General features: G+C 44.4%; 1 protein-coding gene across 6 annotated transcripts in view; it reads left to right on the top strand.

Annotated features, from left to right (window-relative positions):
* LOC119494005 (transcription factor COE3-like) overlaps positions 1-25,655 on the top strand; it is a 183,236-nt gene that overhangs the window by 111,380 nt on the left and 46,201 nt on the right. For 4 of the 6 annotated variants that reach the window (XM_037779594.1, XM_037779593.1, XM_037779596.1 and 1 more), the window contains 4 exons: positions 10,816-10,897; positions 11,000-11,117; positions 17,127-17,260; positions 18,967-19,093. In XM_037779594.1, the coding sequence (XP_037635522.1) occupies positions 10,816-10,897; positions 11,000-11,117; positions 17,127-17,260; positions 18,967-19,093 (461 nt within the window). The remainder of the gene's footprint in view (positions 1-10,815; positions 10,898-10,999; positions 11,118-17,126; positions 17,261-18,966; positions 19,094-25,655) is intronic. The other 2 variants (XM_037779595.1, XM_037779598.1) reach the window with 1 other exon arrangement.

A 25,655-nucleotide genomic window follows, 5' to 3' on the forward strand; every position in this document is an offset into this window, starting at 1 on the left:
AAAGTCAAAGTTCAGTTTTGTACATAAAACAAAAAGATAAATACCCGAATTTAAACTTACACTCTTTACACGTCTTTAAATGTGGATCTGAATTCTAACATTAACATTAACATTAAAACATTTTTAGCCCCTGGAACTCCCTTCAAGGCTGCCTGGAGTTTCCTGGACTCCAGTCTGAGAGCCACCAATTATATTTACATATTTAATGAGACAAATTACAGGTTTGTGTTAATGTGGCTCATTTTATTCATTTAGTGGTGCCGAGACCTCTGTCTGTCCCCTTATATTCCAGGCTGTTACTATATTGTTTCCAAGCTGATTTACCAGGTTATTTCCAGGCTGTTTCCAGGCTGTTTGTAGACTGTTTCCAGCCTTATTTTTCAGGCTGTTTCTAGACTGCTTCTAAGCTGCTTTACCAGGCTATTTCTAAGCTGCTTTACCAGGCTATTTCTAGGCTGTTTCCAGGCTGCTTTTCACTGTGTTTCCAGAGAGTTTACATGTTGTTTCCAGGATGTTTCCAGGGTGTTTCCAGGTTGTTTCCAGGCTGTTTCTAGACTGTTTCCAGGATGTTTTACCAGGGCGTGTCCATGTTATTTCCAGTCTGCTTTACCAGGTTGTTTTCAGGTTGTTTCCAGGTTATTTCCACACTGTTTCCAGGCTTGTTCTAGGCTACTTTACCAGGCTGTTTCCAGGCTGTTTCCAGGCCCGTATTTCTCACCGTGTTGGTGGTGTTCTGAGGTTTATCTGGTGGCAGCTGCTCTCTCGGTGCTCCCTCTGGTTGACAATATGCTGCCGAGCTGTCCACATATATAATACTACACCACATACACTACAACTCCCATGATGCCCCGGGGCCGCTGCTAGTCTAACCCTAACCCTGCTGGGTGTTTACTGGTGTCACTGGTACACAGGACACGATTCAACTCTGAGGTCCTAGTTTGTGTTTCACTTATTTTGTCCACTGGTGACAGACGGTGTACTACTGAGTGTACTGGCATGTGTGTGTGTGTGTGTGTGTGTGTGTGTGTGTGTGTGTGTGTGTTTCCATGCGTCTGATTGGTCGGTCAGTTCAGTGTTTTTAATGGACGACGTGCGTTCGGATATTTTTCCCCGAATTTTGAATCTTTCTCCGATTTCCTCCTCATTTCTAAGTCATGATGTCACACACACACACACACGCACACACACGCACGCACACACACACACACACACACACACACACACACACACTGTCCGGCTGCAGCGTTGCGTCACACGGATGACTTTTCAATCGCAGAGACAAATATGCTGATCGTCATGACAACGCTGCCAAAATACAGCTGAGGTGTAACCTGAGTTCGATGTGCGTGTGTGTGTGTGTGTGTGTGTGTGTGTGTGTGTGTAGATGTGTGTGTGTGTGTGTTGTGAAGGAGAACTGGTTTACTTCTTCCCTCTTTCAGTCTCTCTCTCTCAGGCAGTATGAAATAATTATGGGATGTTGTGTTGGTCTCTGCGCTCCAGGAACTCAGCATGTGTTTTTATATATACACAACATCCATACACACACACACACACACACACACACACACACACTCAGACGGCATCTCACCTCCAGCTAACAGGAAGCAGCAGAACACAAACAGGAAGACTCTCCAACACGTCGGTGTTCAACATGTCTGCTCCTGTCGGCTCTGATCCTCGTTATTCAGCCTCCTTCTGTTAGTCGCTCTGAACGCTGTGAATGCTCTGAACGCTCTGAACGCTCTGAACGCTCTGAACGCCCTGAACGCTCTGAACGCTGTGAACGCCCTGAACACTCTGAACGCTCTGAACGCTCTGAACGCCCTGAACGCTCTGAACGCTCTGAACGCTCTGAACGCTCTGAACGCTGTGAACGCTGTGAACGCTGTGAACGCCCTGAACGCTCTGAACGCTGTGAACGCTCTGAACGCTCTGAACGCTCTGAACGCTGTGAACGCCCTGAACGCTCTGAACGCTCTGAACGCCCTGAACGCCCTGAACGCCCTGAACGCTCTGAACGCTCTGAACGCTCTGAACGCTCTGAACGCTGTGAACGCCCTGAACGCTCTGAACGCTGTGAACGCTCTGAACGCTCTGAACGCTCTGAACGCCCTGAACGCCCTGAACGCCGTGAACGCTGTGAACGCCCTGAACGCTCTGAACGCTGTGAACGCTCTGAACGCTCTGAACGCTCTGAACGCTGTGAACGCCCTGAACACACTGAACGCTCTGAACGCTCTGAACGCCCTGAACGCCCTGAACGCCCTGAACGCTCTGAACGCTCTGAACGCTCTGAACGCTGTGAACGCCCTGAACGCCCTGAACGCTGTGAACGCTCTGAACGCTCTGAACGCTCTGAACGCTCTGAACGCTCTGAACGCTGTGAACGCCCTGAACGCTCTGAACGCTCTGAACGCCCTGAACGCCCTGAACGCTCTGAACGCTCTGAACGCTCTGAACGCTCTGAACGCTGTGAACGCCCTGAACGCCCTGAACGCCGTGAACGCTCTGAACGCTCTGAACGCTCTGAACGCTCTGAACGCTCTGAACGCTGTGAACGCCCTGAACGCTCTGAACGCTCTGAACGCCCTGAACGCCCTGAACGCCCTGAACGCCCTGAACGCCGTGAACGCCCTGAACGCTCTGAACGCTCTGAACGCTGTGAACGCCCTGAACGCCGTGAACGCCCTGAACGCCCTGAACGCTCTGAACGCTGTGAACGCTGTGAACGCCCTGAACGCTCTGAACGCTGTGAACGCTCTGAACGCTCTGAACGCTCTGAACGCTGTGAACGCCCTGAACGCCGTGAACGCCCTGAACGCTCTGAACGCTGTGAACGCTGTGAACGCCCTGAACGCTCTGAACGCTGTGAACGCTCTGAACGCTCTGAACGCTCGCCGTCTCCCCGCCGCTCGCTATTATACACAGAGATAGTTTATCTCCAGCAGCAGGACGTGAACCGACTACATGCTACAGTAATAAAACACATATATGAAATATACATATAGGGCTGTCAAAGTTAACATGATAACGTGTTCACGCAGATTCCTTCTAACGCCACTAACTTCTTTAACGCAACTTGTTCGTCAATAGTTGGTTCTATTGTAACATCAGCTCCCAGCAGCAGAGCTACGCTTCCACCATTTTGGACTGAAAGCGACGACCAGATGCCACTAAAACGTCCTCCTACAGAGAGACCTACAAAAGTTAAACTACATTATTTATATTCTATTCTCATATTTAATGTCTCCGCTGAAGTGTTGAACAATAAAATATTATAAATATGATATTCAGTCCAAAATGGCAGCAGCAGCTGGAGAGGAGACAAGGAGAGGAGACAAGGAGAAGACAGGAAACAAGGAGAGGACAGGAAAGGAGAAAAGATGAGAGGAAACAAGGGGAAGAGACAAGGAGAGAAGACAAGGAAAGGAAACAGAAATAGGAGACAAGGAGAGGACACAAGGAAAGGAGAGAAGATGAGAGGAAACAAGGAGAGGACAGGAAACAAGGAGACGAGACAAGGAGAGGAAACAAGGACTGAAAGTGACTACCAGTAAAACGTCCTGCTACAAAGAGACGTACAAAAGTTAAACTACATTATTAATATTCTATTGTCAGATTCTACTGAAATAAAATATTATAAATATAAAAAGAGTTTCAGTCCAAAATGGCGGCAGCAGAGTTTCGTCTCTTTGGTACAAATGAGGTCAAATCCCGCCAGAACCGCCAGGAGCTGACTGATTGACAGGTGGAGAGCAGCAGGTCTTAAACACCAACGAAGAAGAAGAAGACTTAATGAGCTCAGATCTTCGTCCCTGCAGACGAACTCCTTCACGTGTTTCTAGACTTCGTCGTCAGTCAGAGATCGATCCTGCGATGGAGTCATCACCTTATACACACTTTCTGTTTTTAGACATGGATTTTGTGTCACATTATTTTTAATGCAGAAACATTTCCCTCCGGTCACCGAGGAGGAGGAAGACGAGGAGGAGGAGGAGGAGGAGGAAGACGAGCAGGAGGAAGAGGAGGAGGAAGAGGAGAAGGAGAAGGAGGAGGAGGAGGAGGGGGAGGAGGAGGAGGAGGAAGAGGGTGTGAGCATCTCCTCTTTTTATTGCGATCGATTCAGATTGATTAGTTTCAGATATTTAATGCTCCTCCTCCTCCTCCTCCTCCTCCTCCTCCTTCTCCTCCTCCTCTTCCTCCTCCTCTTCCTCCTCCTCCTCGTCACTGTCGCTTTATGTGCAAAGACACAAACGAGTTGGCGGCCGGCGATCCGCAGCCTCCCAGAATGCATAATGTCTTGCGCTCAATATTTCAGACGGAACAAATGAATTGCGCGAGGCTCTTTTAGCAGAATAAACTGCTTTTGCGTGTCAAGACAAAGTCTGGGGACCGAGGGAGCGAGCAGCTAATGTGTTGTGACAATAGACGGTGGAGCGGCTGCAGAGAGAGACCGAGGCAGATCTGTTCCACGACTGTTTTAGTGCCTCATCAAATATTTAGTCTGATTGTACATGGTCCTGTAATTGCCATCTTGGCTTGTGAATTATTGATGTCCTGTAGCAGAGCCGAGCGGGCCTCGTCTCCACACACACACACACACACACACACACACACACACACACACACACACACACACACACACACACACACTGAATCATCATGTAATGGTAATGGGCATGAAGCTGCTCTTGTTTCATATCCTAATTAGCAGCCGAGGAGCATCATCTGAACTCCTCAGTAATTATTTGAAGAGGGCGTTTCAACAACACGGCAGAGTCAATATTAGACTTTACTCGACCTCCTAATGAGGCGACGCCTTCCCTCCTTCTTCTTCTTCTCCTTCTTCTTCTTCTTCTGATGTTTTTTTTCTGTAGCACAAACCGCCTGCGAGCTTTGTTGTTTCTCCTCCACGGTTTTGTTCGTTAGCTGCAAACAAATGAGATGTGACGGCGAGGCGGTTAGCGGGTTAACCAGGACGGATTGCTGTGGAGCTCGGCGGCGGTGGCGGCGGCGGCCTCGGCTCGCCACGCTTGCTTTGTGCTTTGTTTCAGTTTGTCACCCGTAAGATGAGTCGATGGTGATGGGGATGGTGGCGGCGGCGGTGTGCTGGCCCGGGCTCGCCGGGCGGTCAGGTGGTAAACTGGCGGCGGTGTGGTGGCCTCTCACAGAGAGCATCACACTGTGAGGGCGAGCGGCGGCGGCGGCGGCTTTTAAAAATACTCCTGCTGAAATATTGATTTTCTTTTTCTGCTTCTTTTTCTTTCTAACGTAATAAGTGAGAGACTCCAGGGAGGGAGAGTGTATGTGTGTGTGTGTGTGTGTGTGTGTGTGTTCATCATCAGGGCCTCTTGTAATCTGAGCCCGATGTAATTGCTTCCCATAGTGCACTGGGTGTGGTCGGGGGGGGTGACATCATCTGGAGTGGCCGGTTTAAAACGCTGATGTGAAGCTAAATGAGCTTTAAATCCTCCAGCAGCTCCGTCATGTTAGAGACTGACAGTAAACACGACTCCTCGCCGTCTCAGAGAACAAACCTCCAGGTGAATCTCAGCTGTTTAACGCCGTCACGCTGGAGGTGAAATATAAAGACGATTAATCACACATTTTGTTTCAAAATGAACCTTAAAGGGAGATTTATCCAGTATTTAATCCTCTTATCAACATGGGAGTGGACAAATATGCTGCTTTATGCAAATGTATGTATATATTTATTATTGTAAATCAATAAACACAAAACAATGACAGATATTGTCCAGAAACCCTCACAGGTACTGCATTTAGCAGAAAACAATATGCTCCAATCATAACATGGCAAACTGCAGCCCAACAGGCAACAGCAGCTGTCAGTGTGTCAGTGTGCTGACTTGACTATGACTTGCCCCCAAACTGCATGTGATTATCATAAAGTGGGCATGTCTGTAAAGGGGAGACTCGTGGGTACCTATAGAACACATTTACATTCACTGATCTGGAGGTCAGAGGTCAAGGGACCCCTTTGAAAATGGACATGACAGTTTTTCCTCGCTAAAATTTAATGTAAGTGTGGAGTGTTATTTAACCTCCTTCATGACAAGCTAGTATGACATGGTTGGTACCGATGGAGACGCCGACAGTAACGTTAATATTGTCGTTGCTTAGCAGCGGTGTTCTCACCACTTAACCACTTGAACGCCAAACATATCGTGTACACGACTTCCCAGTTTCATTTGAAGGCCCCACAAATCCTTCGCCATCGTCTGGTCTGTCAACTCTCTCTCTGGCCCCGAGCAGACACTTTCACTTTCAGTTTGTAGCGTCCGTCCTCCAACTGTGGATTAACACAGCGCTGATACATGAAGAGGAACTAAAGCTGCGTTAGGCTCCTATCTCCTCTCCTCTCTCTTCTCTTCTCTCTCCTCTCTCCTCTCTCCTCCTCTCTCCTCTCTCCTCTCTCCTCTCTCCTCTCTCCTTTCTCCTCTCTCCTCTCTCCTCTCTCTTCCCTCCTCTCTCCTCTCTCCTCTCTTCTCCTCTCCTCTCTCATCTCTCCTCTCTCCTCTCCTCTTTCCTCTCTCCTCTCTCCTCTCTCCTCTCCTCCTTCCTCTCTCCTCTCTCCTCTCTCCTCTCTCCTCTCTCCTTTCTCCTCTCTCCTCTCTCCTCTCTCCTCTCTCTTCCCTCCTCTCTCCTCTCTGCTCTCTCCTCTCTCCTCTCCTCTCCTCTCCTCTCTCCGTCCTCCTCTCTCTCCTCTCTCTTCTCTCCTCTCTCCTCTCTCCTCTCTCCTCTCTCCTCTCATCTCCACTCTTCTCTCCTCTCCTCTCTCCTCTCCTCTATCCTCTCCTCTCTCCTCCCTCCTCTCTCCTCTCTCCGTCCTCCTCTCTCTCCTCTCTCTTCTCTCCTCTCTCCTCTCTCCTCTCTCCTCTCTCCTCTCTCCGTCCTCTCATTGATTGTGTGCTGGTGTAATGAGGTGACAGCTGACACCAGCAGACTGCGTCCCTCTCATTATCTACACCTCCTCTTTAAAGAACCACTGAAGAAGAAGAAGAAGGAGCTAATGACGGAGCAGCGGCTCTACACTCTGCCTCCTCCTTCATCATGTTTTCATATGTTTATCATGTAGACACTGCTGCTGCTGTTGGTGTTTGTTAGAGAAGAATCTGATTTCTACATGTGAATCTCTCTTTACTTACTGCCAGTTAATAACATTACACAGTGTGACTCTTTCAACTCGTTAGTTGTGCCGCTGCGTCGTCCTCACGTCGACTGAAGGTGTGACTGCACACAAAGAAAAGACTCATTATGCAGAATAATACATAATTATTGATGCATGAATGTGTTTAATCACTTTAATGTTGCAGCTAGTAAAGGTGGAGCTAATGGCTTCCTACATGGAGTTATTCAGGTTGTTCTCATCCACCGTTTGGAGCTTTACCCACTAACAGTAATTCACTACAATTCATGGATGTCCAACAAAATGGGTTAGTATGTAATCCACGTAATCATGAACAGGAAGTATAAAGTGTGTATTTTATGTGTTCATGTCTGCTTTTGTTCATGTGTTTGTGTTTTGGTGTGTGTTGTTGTCAGTGTGTGTATATGTGTGTTGAATGTGTGTCACTGTTTGTGTATATGTTTCTCTGTGTATAACTGTATTTCTCTGTGTGTACGTGTCTACCATTGTATATGTGCATGTGTGTGTGTGTGTTTTTGTGTCTCTAAGCAGCTCCTTGTGTTATTGTTTGTGTGTAGACGTGTATCACTGTGTGTATTCCTTTTGTGTGTGTGTGTGTGTGTGTGTGTGTGTGTGTGTGTGTGTGTGTATTTCTGTGTGTATAGTGTGTGTGTATATGTGTGTGAGGATCTGGTCTGGTCTCTGCACTGTTTATAGTGTGTATAATGTGTGTAAAGTGTGTGTATAGTACAGTGTGTATGTAGTGTGTGTATAGTGTGTACAGTGTGTATATAGTACAGTGTGTGTCTGTGTTTGTGTGTTAATTGAACCTATTGATCGTTGTGTATCGTCTCTCTGAATCTGAATGGAGCTTCACATTATTATCTTCTCTGTTATAGAAGCTACAGCCTCGCATCACCTTTCACTATATATACATTATACAATGTACACACACCATATACTGTATATATATATACATACATATATATATATGTATATATATGCACTACACACACACACAGTGTGTCTCTTTAAAGGGTAACTTCACCACATTATAACAACCAGTAGAATCAGCTGATCATGTGAACTCTGATGAAACCGTGGAGCTGAGTTTAGTTTAAATCACCATCAGAAGCTTCCAGCTGTTTACTGATGAATCAAACCTGAACCTGAAGACAGTCACAGATGTTCTGATGTCTCCATATCCTCCGATATCCATGTTCTCCTTCCCGAGTACCGATTATGATACCAGCATGATTAGTAGTATTAGTATTATTTAACAGCTGTTTACTACTGATCATGTATGGATGTAAGTATCGGAGGCATTTCTGATATTGGTCGAACTATCGAAACAACTCCAGTTCCAGTTTACTGTCTCTTTATTCTTATTCATAAATTGTGACTACAGCGGTACTACGGTTTTAAAGGGTAAAAAAAAAACTCAACTCCAGGTCCCCTTAATTTTTTACCTTAAATTCAATATTTCAATTAAGGTGCACATTTTGGGGTTAATTAATAGATAATTTCATGGATTATAATTGATAACGCCTTTTTTGGCATGGATTAAGGGGTTTATAAGGAATAAGAAAAAAAACAAAACACATAGAATTCACAAAATAAAAGTTCAGGTAATCCCTAATTATTTTAAAATGGAAAACCTTTAAATGTACTAATGCTCTAAACAAATAAGGTAATTTTTTGATGGTATGAATTTAATGTTATTTCATGTTATTTGGTAAATTTATGGTCGTTTACCCTTCAAAAGACCTTAAACCGACCGGATAAATTCATTAAAACACCTTTAATTTTTAAGAGCTTGTGTTATTTGTTAATTTTTTTCGTAAAAAGACCTTAAACCGACCTGATAATCCATTAAAACCCTTTAAGGTACAAATTAAGGAGTAACCTTAATGTTGTTTTACGAATTAAAAACCTCTAAATCAAAAAGCCCACATAAACAACTTTAATATATCACAATCCATAAATTATCCCCTTAAAAGAATCCCTTTAATAATGTCTAAGTGATGCTGTTTAAGGTAACATTTAAGGGATTCTTATAGAAAGTGCGGTGAGAGAGTGAGAGCTGGCTGAGCTCCCGCGGTGTGTTTTTAAAGATACTGTTAGTGTCTTATTAAGGTGGGAATCGATGGCGACCTCACAGAGCCTCCATTAATATCTACGACCCCCCCCCCCCCTCTCCCAGCATGCCTTGCTGCAGCAGCAGGCGGCAGTGGAGAAGATGGGTGTGGGTGCTCTGCCGAGGTTATCCCCTGGTTAATGTGACATGTCTGTCTGCGACCTTGCCGCTTGTTAACTGCCCGGATTATTATTGTGATAATGTGGCAATTAAACAGGAAGCGCTCTATCGGGGGGGGTGGCGGCGGCGGCGGGGCTGATGGTCCGAGAGATGGATGAGCACAGATTACACGGCGGTGGGAGATGCATTAAGGTGGCCATCCATTCTGACCCCCCCGCCGCCGTCCTCCACCAAAGCTGCCGGTTATTACCGCCCGTCCTCATTGATATCCGTTCCCAATCAATACTCCTCCGCTACCGTAAAAACCCGCGTAAATCAGCACGCCGCGGCCTGGCGAGGGATCGGACGTGCGGGAGGGAAAATCAAAAAGGCCGTTTCCTAATGAGACGCCATAAGTCTGCAGGAAGTGTCGACTGTCTTTATCAAGACGCCGCCGCTGAATGATAATTTCATCTGCTGCTGAGAAACAGCGTGTTGACCTGCTGACACCCACAAACGCCAAACGCCGCACGCCGCCGCAAATGAATGTACATTCACCTGAGTCAGCTGTGACTTTATTACCTTATTAACTAGAAATTATGTTCAGTAAATCCCTTAACAACTGGTTCCAAATGTGACTCTTTTTATTGTTAATTACATTTACTCCTTCAATAGGATGATTTAAAGACGTCAACAATAAACAGAATTATTTTCATACGAAGCCAGAATCAGTTCTACATACCTAACATTTAACATTTATAAACATTACACCGGAAAAAGGTCACTTCAAAAATAAGTGAAAAAACAACTAAATAAGGTGTTTTTGCTAATATTTCTTGAAATCAGATGTCATATTTCGAAGTAGTCTCCAGAATGAGTGCACTTTGTATGTTCAGTAGCTGCTGAATAATATCTGTATTATTGTAAATACTTTTCCATAAAAATGTTTTTTCTTGAAGCAGTTTAACTTTTTATTTTCGTTGGATTATGAATCATGAAACACAAACATGTGTTGGTGTTAAATGAGCGTCCTGAAAAATCAACCTGAGCCCGACTTCACTGTTCTCTCCGATCCCGGATCAGCTCTCTCTCCGATCTTTGATCAGTTCTCTCTCCGATCCCGGATCAGTTCTCTCTCCGATCCCGGATCAGTTCTCTCTCCGATCCCGGATCAGCTCTCTCTCCGATCCTTGATCAGTTCTCTCTCCGATCCCGGATCAGTTCTCTCTCCGATCCCGGATCAGTTCTGTCTCCGATCCCGGATCAGTTCTCTCTCCGATCCTTGATCAGTTCTCTCTCCGATCCCGGATCAGTTCTCTCTCCGATCCCGGATCAGTTCTCTCTCCGATCCCGGATCAGTTCTCTCTCCGATCCCGGATCAGTTCTCTCTCTGATCTTCGACACTAATCTCTGCTGTTGTTTTTATCTGCAGATTCTTCCTCAAGTTCTTCCTCAAGTGCAATCAGAACTGTTTGAAAAACGCAGGAAACCCCCGAGACATGAGGAGGTTCCAGGTAAGAGACACACCTGGGACACACCTGGGACACACCTGGGACACCTTTACCTAATCCGTGAGTTCTTCTCCAGACTGATCCAGAGTGTGTTGTTGTGTGCAGGTGGTGATCTCCACTACGGTCAACGTGGACGGCCACGTGCTGGCGGTGTCAGACAACATGTTCGTGCACAACAACTCCAAACATGGCCGCCGCGCCCGACGCCTGGACCCCTCTGAAGGTTAGACGTCGCTCAGAGACTCTCAGATCAGATCAGCATGAGCTCTCCTTCCTTTCATACTTTCAAAATAAAGGCAAAGTTTCCATAAATAATCTATTAAAATAAACAAAGTGGATGCTGGGTAATCACTGAGGGTTGCTCTGATCACAGGAGTGTCACATTACACGTTATACATTAAAAAGCATTAAAATGTCCAGTGATTTAGTTATAATTAAATACTTGTGACTATAGAAACACATTTAATGGGTTTTCTGAATCGATTAAGGTGTTTTAAAGAGAAAAAAAACCCTCAACTACAGGTGCCCCCTAATTGTACCTTAAACGAACCACAATATTTTAATTAAAGGATTAAGTAACAGATCATTTTATGGATTATAATGTTCATAAGGAATTAATAATAAAAAAACCCTTCAAATTTACAAAATAAAAGTACAGGTAACCCCCTAATTTCTACCTTAAAACAACCTAAAGCTGCGGCTTAATGAATAGATTATAATGTATAAAGAAGGGTTTTAAGGGTTATCTTAAGGAAGCATTTTTAAGGTGTAAATTATTGTGAAAACCTAAAAAAAAAATAAGGTCTTTTTGAAGGTATGAATTTAAGCGAGGTGTTTACCCTTAAAAAGATTTTAAACCGAGCTGATAAATCCTTTAAAGCCCCTTTAAGGTCCAAATTAAGGGATATCCTGTAATGTTGTTTTGTTTATTTGATTATTTTTTTTACCAATTAAAAACCTCTAAAGCAAAAAGCCCTCAAAACTACTTTAATATATTACAACCTATAAGTCAACAGAGCATTGATTTAGTTTTAATTAATTACTTGTGACTATGGAAATACATTTAATGGGTTTTCTGAAAAATTTAAGGAGATTTAAAGGATAGCAAAACCCTCAACTAGAGGTGCCCCTTAATTTGTGCCTTAAACGAACCACAATATTTAAATTAAGGGAATAAGTAACACAGTCAACCCTTAATTTCTACCTTAAAATAACCTAAAAGTGGCCCTTAATTAATAGATTATAATATATAGAGATGGTTTTTAATGGGTTATCTTAAGGATTTAAGTATTTTTAAGGTGTAAAACCTCTAAATTTAGTGAGAAAGCCTAAAACAAAATAAGGTATTTTTGAAGGTATGAATTTAAGCGATGTCTTCCATGTCATTTGGTAAATCTTTAGTGGTGTTTACCCTTAAAAAATACCTTAAACCTGCCTGATAAATCCCTTAAAACCCCTTTAGAGCCTTTTTAATGTCCAAATTAAGGGATAACCTGTAATGTTTTGTTTATTTAAGGTTTATTTTACAAATTAAAAACCTAAAGCAAAAAACCCTTAAAACTACTTTAATATATTAAAATCCCTAAATTATCCCCTTAAGTTAAGTTGAGTAGGTCAAAGGAAACCGAACCACAGTAGAGGAGAAGAGAGTTCCTTTAAAGAGTGAAACGGGGACATCAGGTCTACGTGAACCCGTCCAGCTGCTGGCAGGTCTCCGTCCCGCCCCGCGTTCCTGTTGGACGTCCCGCGCCGCCGTAACAAACGCTCCGTTCTTCCAGCGTCCGCAGCGACCAAATAAAAGAGAGTATAAACTTCACACGGTGAAACTGGACTCTGAGAGCCGGAGCTCAGCGGCAACATTTCCTCTGAAGCTGTAAACTTTAATACCACTCTGCCGCGTCCGCGCTCCAATAAAACCCTCCGGCCTCGCCGCGCCGCTTCCAGCAGCCATGACATAAGTCTCTCGCTTGATTCGGCCCACTTGGAGTGCCAGATGGGCGGGGCTTAGCCCGTACCAGCACCAGGTTTGCCACAGGAAAGTGGGACTAGATTAATATACTTCATTGTTTTGTCCTGGTTGATAAGCCCCACCCGGCTGGCACCTACAGGAGAGTAAAACAAACTACAATTGGGTAAAACCAATCAAGCCTGAACAGATCAATATATCTTCCAACTTTCCAAACCACCGTCCTCGGCAGTTTCCCCTCAGCTCGCATTAAAGTCAGAGGCCCATACAGAAGTGTTTGTTTCGTCCTACTTGGAACACCAGACGGGTGGAGTTCATGATATAAAGGCTCTAGATAGTCTCAGGTGAGATGTCAGTCAGTGGAAAGTGGAACTAAACCGACTGTGATACGTCACGTCTGTCTAAAACTCTCATTGTGTCATCCTGTTTGATAAACTCCACCCGTCTGGCATGTCCAGGGAGTTAAAACAAACCCTTAAAAGTAGATTCAAATACCAATCTGACATCAACAAGCCAGCTTGTCCTCCGTCTCTCTACCTCTACAGTTTCCCTCGACTCAGGTAAAAGTTTGAGGCATTTCCAGGAGAGACGCTTGTTTTAACCTACTTGGGATGCCAGGTGGGTGGGGCTTACCGCGTCAGGACATCAGAAAGTATCAGATAAAACTTTCAGTCACAGAAAAGTCGACTAAACAGACTTTGGTTGACTTCTGTCTTCCTAACACTCATTGTTTTAGTCCGATGAGGTAAACCCCACCCCTCTGGGACATCCAGCTGAGTAAAACAAACCCTGAAACAATTCGCCACCAGTCAGACTTCAAAACTCTGTTGTGTCCTCCCAAACGACTTCCTCTGCAGTTTCTCTCCACTTGTTTTAAAGTTTTGAGCCTTTTCCGGGAGAGATGGTGTAACTGGTGTGCTTGTTTTAACCTACTTGGAACACCAGACGGGTGGCGCTTACCATATCAGAGCATCTGATAACATCTTAGTGACAAAAAAGTAGACTGAACCGACTTTCACTTTCATAAACCTCTGTCTGAACTTCCAGACACTTGCCATGAAGTCTTAGCTGAACCCTTCCCACCCCTCTGGGACGTCCAGCTGAGAAAAACAAACCCTAAAATCCAATTTGGCACCAGTTAAACATGAAAACTCTGTTGTGTCCTCCCTCATCCTCCCCCCAAACCACCTCACTCTGCAGTCTCCCTAAACTAAAACAGTTTGAGGCTTCTCCAGGAGTGATAGTGTGCTTGTTTTAACCTGCTGGGAACACCAGGCGGGTGGGTCTTACAACATCAGGGCATCAGAAAGTATCAGACAAAACTTCCAGTCACAGAAAAGTCGACTAAACAGACTTTGGTTAACTTCTGTCTTCCTGACGCTCATTGTTTTAGCCCTGTGAGCTAAACCCCACCCCTCTGGGACGTACAACAGAGTGAAACAAACCCTAAAACAATTCGCCACCAGTCAGACTTCACAACTCCCAAACGACTACCTCTGCAGTTTCCCCCGACTTGTTCTAAAGTTTTCCAGGAGCAGATGATGTAAGCGTCTCGTTTGGTTTAACCTACTTGCAGCACCAGGCGGGTGGTGTTTATCACCGCGGGGGCGTTTCAGACAGGAAGAGGTTGTTGATCAAAGAAGAAACAGTCTGACCGTCTAAGGGGATAAAACAAACGACACCGATCTGTCATTCATGTTGTTGTTTCTCACCTGTGACACCTTGAGACACAAATCGGCTCTTAATCATTCAGCGGCGTTCCCGCTCCGACGGCGCCGGGCGTACTGTACGGCGTCCTGCAGGGGCCAAAAGGGGCCCGTTGTTTACCAGACGGCTCCGTATCTCAGCCCGCGGAGGAAAGCTCGCGGCCTTTCATCTCCTGCAGACTGGGATGTTTTCAGAGGCGATAAAGAGCCTCAACATCTGCTCCCGCCTTTGTCACCAACCCTCAACCCCCCCGCGTCCTTGATAAAACTTTCCACCGCCTGCTCCTCGCCTTTGTGCTCCATTCACTTCCGCCGCCGCCGCCCCCGCCGCCCCCGCCGCCCCCCCTCAGACCCATCGGACTGGTTGTTTACTGCTGTGACAAAAGGGGGAAATTAATAAGGAGATGACAATCGAGTCCTCGGGGCGGGAGAAGCCTCGACCCTCTGCTGCTGCTGAACGCTTCCTTTCATCTGGAAACTCTGAGTGACTTTCAGAAGTTGATGTTGGAACCAGACGATCAACGACGATCCTGAACTTTAGAGCTCGGTTTGGTTTTTACGCTAAACTCAGAATAAAACGTTGGTATTTTACGTTTCTGTGAACCACGGAGACGTTGACTTTCAACGTTTCTGAACCAAAGATACGATTCATATCGACATTTCTACATACATGTAACTCAACTAGGGCTTTCAACGTTAACGCAGTATAACGCGATAATAACGCAATAATAACGCGATAACGCAAATTTGTTTTAACGCCACTAATTTCTTTAACGCAACTTGTGATTTTTAGGTTGTAGCGGCTCAGTTTTAAAGTTAGAGTGAAGATACTGGTATCATAGTAAACTAAAAAACCTAACAATTTTTTTTTGGGTAATTTTTCGGACTTTTCTTCGGACTTTTTTTGGCCTTTATTTCCGTACATTTTTCAAACTTTTTTTTACGACATTTTGTTGGACTTTTTTTCCGACATTGTTTGGCCTTACTTCTGCCTTTTTTTGGACATTTTTCAGACTTTAAAAAAAATTCTGCCTTTCTTCCCCTTTTCTTCCGACATTTTTTGGACTTCGGCCTTTTTTCTTGATTTTTTTCCGACTTTGTTTTCTGGCATTTTTAAATAACGCTCCAAACTTACCCTAAATTTTGGCGAGGAAAAACCATCATGTCCATTTTCAAAGGGGTCGTTTGACCTCTGACCTTCAGATATGTGAATGATGTGAGCATATTGTTTTATGCTAAATGCAGTACCTGTGAGGGTTTCTGGACAATAACTCTCATTGTTTTGTGTTGTTAATTGATTTACAATAATAAATATATACATACATTTGCATAAAGCAGCATATTTGCCCACTCCCATGTTGATAAGAATATTAATCAATCATGCGATAAACTGCGATTAACTATTTGAATCGATTGACAGCAGTAATATCAACGTTATAGTGTTTTTACCACTCTTGGTGCTTTTGCTGTTTAGAAACAGAATTCTCAATTACATTTAGGTTTAGGCAACAGAACTACCTGGTTATAGGTTCAGTAAGAGATCATGTTTTGGGTTAATATAACTTTTAGTTTCTCATTGGACACAAACATCTGGCGTTTGTTTGACTCATCCATCCATCTCGACATCCTCCCTACGCAGACTGTGACTAAACATATTTGTGATACGTCAAAAACAAACGTAAACGGAGAGATTGAAACCTAATTGGCAAAGAAGTTTCATTGTATGGGAAAGTCATTTTTAGGAGACATGGCTGCTCAACTTCCAGCTAAACATCAGGACGACTGAGAGACTTTCTGTCCTTCACATAACATGATCTACAGTATGTTAATAGTATACTAGTATCAGGGCCTCCGTACTCTCTGAGACACCAGAATAATATATACAAATGTGTTTAATCTACATCTCAAACTCTCCATGAGCTCGTTCTGCCAGTAACTCGTAGTAGAAGAACATCACTCCACTAATAGTGGTGAAAAACTGTACCAGTAATGTTTAATAGAGTCTGTGAACGCAGCTTTATGGATCAGATCACATAGTAAACAAAAGGAAACACGGAGCTCTGACTGGAATATCAAATCACCCTCCCAATAAAACGGTCCGGGAAAAGGTTGTAAACGTGTAGAGCTTGTAGGTCTGGTTTCCTCTCAGCTCGCAGTCCGTCCGCCTGTCTGACTCGACTGGACAACCGTCTAGTCATCACGGAGACGCTGTTTATGTGGAGCCCCTTATTGATCTCTGTGGTATTGGAAAAAACAATCATTTTGCATGTATTAGTGGCGGACTAACAGGCTGCTGCTGGAGCAGGAATCTCACTGAAAGCTCTCTGAGAGTTCACTGGTTAGCTGTTAAAGATGTCTTCTTCTGACACTCTAAAGTCCTGTTCTGAAGGGCGGTTAGAGGTCAGAGGTCAAAGAGGTTATCTCATTTGAACACAGTTTGTTGATGTGATTTGCATGTCGGAGTCTTCTGAGATGATTTAGTTGTTAGATAGTTGAATTTCTCGGCCGTGTTTCTAACTGTATCGCTCATGTTGCTGTCGTGTCGCCTGTGTTTCCGAAGCAGCCACGCCCTGCATCAAAGCCATCAGCCCGAGCGAGGGCTGGACGACCGGCGGCGCCACCGTCATCCTCATCGGGGACAACTTCTTCGACGGCCTGCAGGTTGTCTTCGGCACCATGCTGGTCTGGAGCGAGGTGAGAGGACTGAACTGTGAATTCACACATCTGAGTTGCAATATTTTAATTTATCAGATGAAATGAAACAGACGCAGCAGAACCAATATGTGAGCAGCTGCACATGCTGTACACCATGTTCTCCATCTTCTTCATCCTCACACACACACACACATCGGTAGGAACACCTGCATCTGTATCTGTACAGCTCCGACAGCTCTGCATGCCCCCAAAAATATGTAGATTTAGTGCGTGTTGAGGTGCAGGAGGAGCTGCGCATACGGCGCGCCATGAAATATTGAAGCAGGTCCAGAAGAGCAGAACACCTGGCGGGGGAAGGAGGGAAGATATATATATATATACACCTCCACACGCTGTTCGCTTCACATCACACGCCGCTGACGGAGATCCTCACTTTGATCAGCGTCGTCTGGCGGCGAGCAGACGGACTCCAAAGCCCAGAATCCCTCTGAACGCTGACCCAGATTGGAGGAAGACGGTCGGACTGTTTTCCTCAGAAAGTTTGTTACATGCAGAAGAAATCTCTCGCGCTGCGGGATGTCATCACAGTCCTGATCAAACTGGAGCTTCCATATCGATGAATAACAGCCTCGACTGTATCAGTGTGTCGGTTAATGATGCTTTTCTTTCTTAAAGGAACAGTGTGTAACAATAATATAGGGATATATTATCAGAAATTTAATATAACTATGTTTTCATTAGTGTACAATCACCTGAAAGTAAGAACCGTTGTATTTTCATTACCGTAGAATGAGCCGTTCATATCTACACATGGAGCACAGAGTACAGAAGCAAAGAGACGAAACTCCAGTGTTGTTTTGACAACAGACTGCTGCCATTTTGGACTGAAAATGCTTATTATATTTATAATGTTTTTATTGTTCAACACAGGACAACTTTTCTCCTTTGGTAGAATATGACAACATAATAGAAGTAATGTAGTTTTACTTTTGTACGGCACTCTGTAGGCGGACGTTTTACTGGCGTCTAGTTGTAGAAAACGACTAAAAACAACACATATTGACCACAAAGAGACGCAAAAAAATTTCGAAAAAACAACACAAAAGGGCAAAAGAATACACAACGCGACTAAAGATGATGCCAAACGACTAAAAACAACACAAACTGACTACAAAGAGACGCAAAAAAATGACGAAAAAACAACACAAAAGGGCAAAAGAATACACAACGCAACTAAAAATTATGCAAAACAACTAAAAACAATGTAAATCGACCACAAAGAGACGCAGAAAATGACAAAAAAAAGATGTTAAACGACCAGAAAGTGACGCTTAATGACTAATGATGATGCAAAACTCCTGCATATATATATATATATATTTATTTATTTTTTTTTTATTCAGGCTTGAATTGATTAACTATTATCTATATATTTAGATTATTTTGTATTCAACACAATACCTTATTATCTCAATGAAATATACTGAAACACATGTATATGTGACCCAAAAGGCAAAGTATTGTTTTGGTCAGTAAACAATAGACTTAGCTGCTGAGTCAAAGTGTTAATTCAGACACTCAGAGTGTTGGACGTGTCAACATGTGTTGTTGTCAGCACTGAACACGTCTCTAAACTGACGGTTGTTTTTAAACTGTTCTGTATAAATAAACTGACCTGACTTCGCCAGCCTCAACAACTGTGACCGTGTGTTTTTATACCTCTGTGTGTGTTCTTCGTCTTCCAGCTGATCACCCCTCACGCCATCCGGGTCCAGACTCCCCCTCGTCACATCCCCGGGGTCGTGGAGGTCACGCTGTCCTACAAATCCAAACAGTTCTGCAAAGGAGCGCCGGGACGCTTCGTCTACACCGGTAAGACCCAAACAACACACAACAGGGCTGTAGTGATGTCTGATGGTTCTGTGGTCGTCAAACTGGGAGGTGGTTTACTGGAGGGGATGTCAGCTTCTGAACATCTAACACTTTGTGACCAAAGCGTCATAATATTTGAGCTGGTTTGGATTTGTCCTCCTTGATAACGTTGTGCTCTGATCACAAAACACCAATATCTTATTGATCTGGTGTTTTCAGGATGTTGTTGTTTGCTCTCCTCTGTGAGAGAAGGCTTTAGTGATCACCTCTCTGATCACTAATCAAACTAAAGGAGAGTCTGAGAACCTGTCATGCTTTTGTGCCTTTTTTCCCTTTCCTTTAGTGTGTTATATAGTTTTTGTGTCGCATTCACACTAAGAGCAAAGTGAATTTTCGTTTTACTCGCATGAGTTGGACCACCGGTATCATTTGTGTTCATACGCCAGAGAGGAGGAGCTTGTCTCCATAGATACCAACTATTTTTCTTTCCTCCATTTCTTCCATCATCCATGGAAGAAATAACCTCTGTTGCTGCTGTGTTCATGTTGGTGAAGTCCCAGATATGTCAGAAAACCAAACGCCGTCATGTCTGGGTTCATAACGTCACCCGGCGGCGAGCTGTATTCACATACAGTGACATCACACTGACTGTATCTAGCAGCCACACGTCTCTACTGCGGTATGAACCCAGAATAAACAGATTGTGCTGTGATTTAATATCAATAAACAGATTAAAATGATGCTGAAATAACTACATGATGATGCTGATTAGTAAAAAGTCTGAATTCATGCTTTGTCAGGTCCGTTACCATGACGACAAGCAAACAACTTTTAAAATGCTTGTTTTCTGAATGGAGTCTGGATCGATCACTACTCTTTGCTTTGGTGTTTCCGACAGAGGGTGAAGAGAGAGAAAAATAAAGTGTTTTTTTAACGTTAAATCATGTAAACATGTTCTGGTAGAAACCTGAAAATAACCATTATAGATCCTCTTTAAAGGAAGGTTTACAAAACCAAATAAATTCCTTCCTAAAGGGAAACTCTGATATATTATTGCGTGAATGTTTAAGGGTTTATTGGTCGCCATCCTCAACTCTTACAGAAAACATCTTTGTGTTTGTGCACCGTGGCGTCAGATGGAAATATTCTACACGTCCAGACAGTGAAAGTGAAAGTTTGTGATCTCCACTAGAGTTTAAAGTAAAGTAACATGTTTATAAGAGTTGTATATTGTTGGATCGGAGCTCTGTGGGCTTGAAGAAGAGCTTAAAGTGAAGGTTTAAGGTTTTCCTGACCAGGATCAGCTGTTATATTCACTGTAAACTGTTTTTCTACACGCTGACAGTGAAGTAAACATTTTCCTCCGGCGTGTCAATCCTCCTCTTCTTCTCTCCGACTCGTCCTTCAGACTCTTTGTCTGCCGTCCAGAGTTAAGACTCCTTATCTGTCTCTTGAATCGGTGCGTTTACTGTCCCGATTATTCCGTCAGAATATCCAGATGTCATTCAAAGTAGCAGAAAGGTCAGATGGAAGGCTGTTTAGCGCGATAAGTAAATGTCATTGCGTCGGGCCGTGAAAGAGGCGAGCGTGTTCAGGCGTTCTGTTTAACACCACCACCTGGTCTTTGTTGGAGGCGCCGCCGTCAGAGGAGGGACGAGACGAGACCCTCACAATGGACGGTCCGGCCGCCGCCGCCGCCAGCGCCGCCGCCTCCTTTTGCAATGCTAATCTGTGATTCCATTTACAGATATGACTGACAAGAGCAGCGAGCTTTGCTTTCAGACGGAGGTGTGAATGGAGCCCGTTGTTATCTCAGAGAGTTCTCCTCAGAAACATGCTGCACAGGACCAGTCCGACACGTTTCAGTCCAAATCACTCAGGATCCAGAGCCGGACGTGTCTGCTAGAATCAGACATATAGAACAATAAGAGCTTCAGTTAATAGAAGAGTCCAGTGACGGTGTGTTGTTACGATACAGACATCCTGAACAATGTGGGAGAACTGGAATCCTCAAATGGAAAATGACTAAATTGACGTTGGAGATGTGGTAATTCATTTCATATTGGTCTGGACAGATGGTTTATAAAACAATTCAGAAAAAGAGACAAAGCTCAAATGAATCCTTCATTTATAGGTTTGAATGTATTTGTCCTTCCAGTGAACATCACGTCTATTTATTGTTGCGTAGCGTTGAGTGATGTCTTCAGATCCGTGTGCTCTTATAGATGCATCGCCGTGCCATATATAAGACATCAAAATGATAAAAACACAACGCAAAACGATAAAAGAAAATACACAAAACAACCAGAAATTGACACAAAACGACTTCAGGGACACGGAACGACTAAAAACAATATAAAACAGGCAGACTTCCATCACTACAGATGGAGAGTTGACTCACACAGACTGATATCTATTGTTGTTAAAGACCCGGCGTTGTGTGATATTTTCATGTTATAAATACTTCGCCGTGCCGCATATATAATATACTAAAATCAGACGTGATGAATTATCTCTCAGCGGCGAGTTTAAACGCTCTGCAAGGTGATTTTCATAGAAAAGAATAGAAAAACATGTATATTATTTATTAATTTAAAATGTAGTTGGAGAAGCAAATAAAGATAAAAGTCAGATTGAAGATGACGATGCTGTTCGTGATATTTCCACGTTGTAATGAGCTAAATATCTCGTTTTAATGTCATTTAAAATATATATATAAGAATATAAAACTGTGATTATAACGGTAATGCTTCTTTTTAAAATGACAATGAAAAATGGGTACAAACATTATAGCATAAAAAGAGACGTTTTTTGTGACAATGAAATTAAAATTAAAAAATCTAAATATGACCTGAGAGCATAAAGAATAAAAACCTGCAGTACATTATGATAAATATAAAGTAGAGTTTATAGTAAATACTCATCAGTACTGTAACATACAGTTCAGTATGAGTACAGTTTATAGTGTAATGATAGTAAATGTGAGATATAGAGTAGGAGACGGCGGTCTGCTCCTTTAAAACCAGCCTTAGCGTTTTGTCGCCATCAGCAGACGCGCTCCACAAACATCTGACTCCGGTTTGATTGATAGGAAACAACAAAAGCGCGGCGTCCCCGAAGGCAGCGTGCGGCTGAACCCCGACAGGTGGCTGCATCATAATGTCCTCCAGCTTTCTTGTAACTCTCCCAAGTCTTCCTCCTCCCGCTCCTCCTGCCAGAGCGGCGGCCATATTGAGCAACACACACACACACACACACATCGCCAGTTCATCTGATTTACACATCCGTGTGTGTGTGTTTGTTAAGACGGGGAGAAGCCGGCGCCGCTCGCCGTGCGTTTCCAGAGCGCCGCCGCTCGCCGTGCCAGCAGCGTGTTGTGTGTTCATGAATGTGAAATGAGGCTTTTAAACACTAAAGAGGCGAGCTGTGGGTAATTGAAGAGGAGACGAGAAGAGCTGATGTCACTTCCTTCAGGAGTTTACACTCATCACGGCTTCCTCGCTGCTTCAGCAGGCCGAGTCCAGGCCGTCTGTCTGCACGACTACCAGGCCGTCTGTCTGCACGACTACCAGGCCGTCTGTCTGCACGACTACCAGGCCGTCTGTCTGCACGACTACCAGGCCGTCTGTCTGCACGACGACACACATTATAACGGCTTATTCTAGTCCTCAGCTCATCACAACCATCAGTTACACAGAAAAACACCACGATACATCAACATCCCATAATGTGAGGAAACTATAAACTATAGTTTCTATCATTATTATATTTTTGTCCCTCAAAGTTTAAATTAAGATTTTAACAATAAATGGACGAAGTTGTGCCGGAATGTGTTGAGATGGTTGCAGAGGACCTGAAGGGAGTTGTAGGGTTCCTTTAACGGGTTCCAGAGGTTCTCATGGAGGTTCCTGTGGTCCTTGAGGAGGTTCCAGAGGTTCTGATGGAGGTTCCTCTCGTCCTTGAGCGGGTTCGAGAGGTTCTCATGGAGGTTCTCATGGTCCTCGAGGAGGTTCCAGAGGTTCTCATTGAGGTTCCTCTGGTCCTTGAGCAGGTTCCAGAGAATCTAGTGGAGGTTCCTGCGGTCATTGAGCAGGTTCCAGAGGTTCTGATGGAGTTTCTTTTGGTCCTTGAGGAGGTTCCAGAGGTTCTCATGGAGGTTCCTCTGGTCCTTGAGCAGGTTCTAGAGAATCTAGTGGAGGTTCCTGCGGTCCTTGAGCAGGTTCCAGAGAATCTAGTGGAGGTTCCTGCGGTCCTTGAGCAGGTTCCAGAGAATCTAGTGGAGGTTCCTGCGGTCCTTGAGCAGGTTCTAGAGAATCTAGTGGAGGTTCCTGCGGTCCTTGAGCAGGTTCCAGAGAATCTAGTGGAGGTTCCTGCGGTCCTTGAGCAGGTTCCAGAGAATCTAGTGGAGGTTCCTGTGGTCCTTGAGGAGGTTCCAGAGGTTCTGATGGAGGTTCTGATGGAGGTTCCTGCGGTCCTTGAGCAGGTTCTAGAGGTTCTCATGGAGGTTCCTGCGGTCCTTGAGCAGGTTCCAGAGGTTCTGATGGAGGTTCTGATGGAGGTTCCTGCGGTCCTTGAGAAAGCTTTAGGCCTTGAATATTTTCCAGGCTCCCTCTCTCTGTGTGTCTTCAGGCAGAAGCATGATGGTTGTAATGATTGTAATGGTTATGATGGTTGTGATGGTTGTGATGGTTGTAATGGTTGTAATGGTTGTGATGGTTGTAATGGTTGTGATGGTTATGATGGTTGTAATGGTTGTGATGGTTATGATGGTTGTGATGGTTATGATGGTTGTAATGGTTGTGATGGTTGTAATGGTTGTAATGGTTGTGATGGTTGTGATGGTTGTGATGGTTATGATGGTTGTAATGGTTGTGATGGTTGTGATGGTTGTGATGGTTGTGATGGTTATGATGGTTATGATGGTTGTAATGGTTGTAATGGTTGTAATGGTTATGATGGTTGTGATGGTTGTGATGGTTGTAATGGTTGTAATGGTTGTAATGGTTGTAATGGTTATGATGGTTGTGATGGTTGTGATGGTTGTGATGGTTGTAATGGTTGTAATGGTTGTAATGGTTATGATGGTTATGATGGTTTTGATGATTATAATCTATCTGAGGAGCAGCTGGAGGTGAAGTGACGAGCAGTGAGAGATCCGAGTGTTTTCCCAGAATGCCTTGCTCTCTTCCTCTCCGTAGCTTAAAGCAGCTTCAGGATTTGATCCGCCGGCTTCGCTCTGAAAAACCGGCCGAAGGCAAGAAATCGTCAACAGAATGACAAGAAGGCTGAGAGGAGTTCTAGAGAGAGGCCGGCTGCACCGGAGACACTTTATCACTTCTCATTATATATATACATGTTCTTACAAATACACACACTACTACACACTCAGTACCACATTCACTTCTTATTATATATACATGTACGTACAAATACACACAGTACTCACTCTCAGTACCACAGTCTGGCTTCCATCTGTCTCTGAAAGTATAATCTGAACCAACAGTTACTACCAGTCTGTAGTTTTTACTACTTTCAGTTTGTTTTTGCAGGTTTTCTTTAGTTTTTTTTTGTTTCTGTAGTTTTGTAGCTTTTTTTTGGACGAGTTTTGTCTCTTGTAGTTTTGTACGTTTCTTTGTATTTATTTTGAACTGCGGTAGTTTGTAGTTTTTTTGTTCTGTAGATCTGTAGTTCTTCGGTTTTGTATTTTTTGTAGTTTCTTGGTTGTGCAGGTTTGTAGTTTTTAGTAGTTTTTAGTAGTTTTGTGGTGGTACCGGGTTCATCACCGTCTCCTCAGCAGAGCTGGTGCAGAGTCGGTTGGTGCTGCTGGGTCGACACCGCCGGCCTCAGAGCTTGTAATGCACAGATCAATGAGGCCTGCGGGGGGGGGGAGAGGGGAAGAGGGGTGAGGACAGTGAGAAGGGGAGGATGGGGGAGTCGGGGGGGCGGTGTTGTGGGATCGATGGGTGCTGAGTTATTGCGGCGCTCGGCCACTGATTTTTAGAGAGCTGTGTTTTCCCAGGAAAGTCAATACCTCCAGGCTCCTCTCATTAATTTCAACCCCGAACACCTCCCCCCTTATCCCCCCTCCTCCTGCAGCTGCACCGGGGGAGCTGCAGCCCCGGAGAGGGAGAACAGGGGGAAGGAGGAGGAGGGGAGGAGAGAGAAACTGAGATGATGGAAGTCAGAGATTCAGACGAGGAGGAGAGATAGAAGGAAAGAAACTAAGATGATAGAAAAGAGAGGAGGTGGAGGAGAGATGGAGGGGGAGACAGAGGAGGAGGAGAGAGATGGAGGGGGAGACAGAGGAGGAGGAGGAGGAAGAGGAGAGATTGAGGGGGAGACAGAGGAGGAGGAGAGAGATGGAGGGGGAGACAGAGGAGGAGGAGAGAGATGGAGGGGGAGACAGAGGAGGAGGAGGAGGAAGAGGAGAGATGGAGGGGGAGACAGAGGAGGAGGAGAGAGATGGAGGGGGAGACAGAGGAGGAGGAGGAGGAAGAGGAGAGATGGAGGGGGAGACAGAGGAGGAGGAGAGAGATGGAGGGGGAGACAGAGGAGGAGGAGG

The sequence above is a fragment of the Sebastes umbrosus genome, chromosome 9 (assembly GCF_015220745.1).
Source record: "Sebastes umbrosus isolate fSebUmb1 chromosome 9, fSebUmb1.pri, whole genome shotgun sequence".
In the NCBI taxonomy this organism is placed as follows: Eukaryota; Metazoa; Chordata; class Actinopteri; order Perciformes; family Sebastidae; genus Sebastes; species Sebastes umbrosus.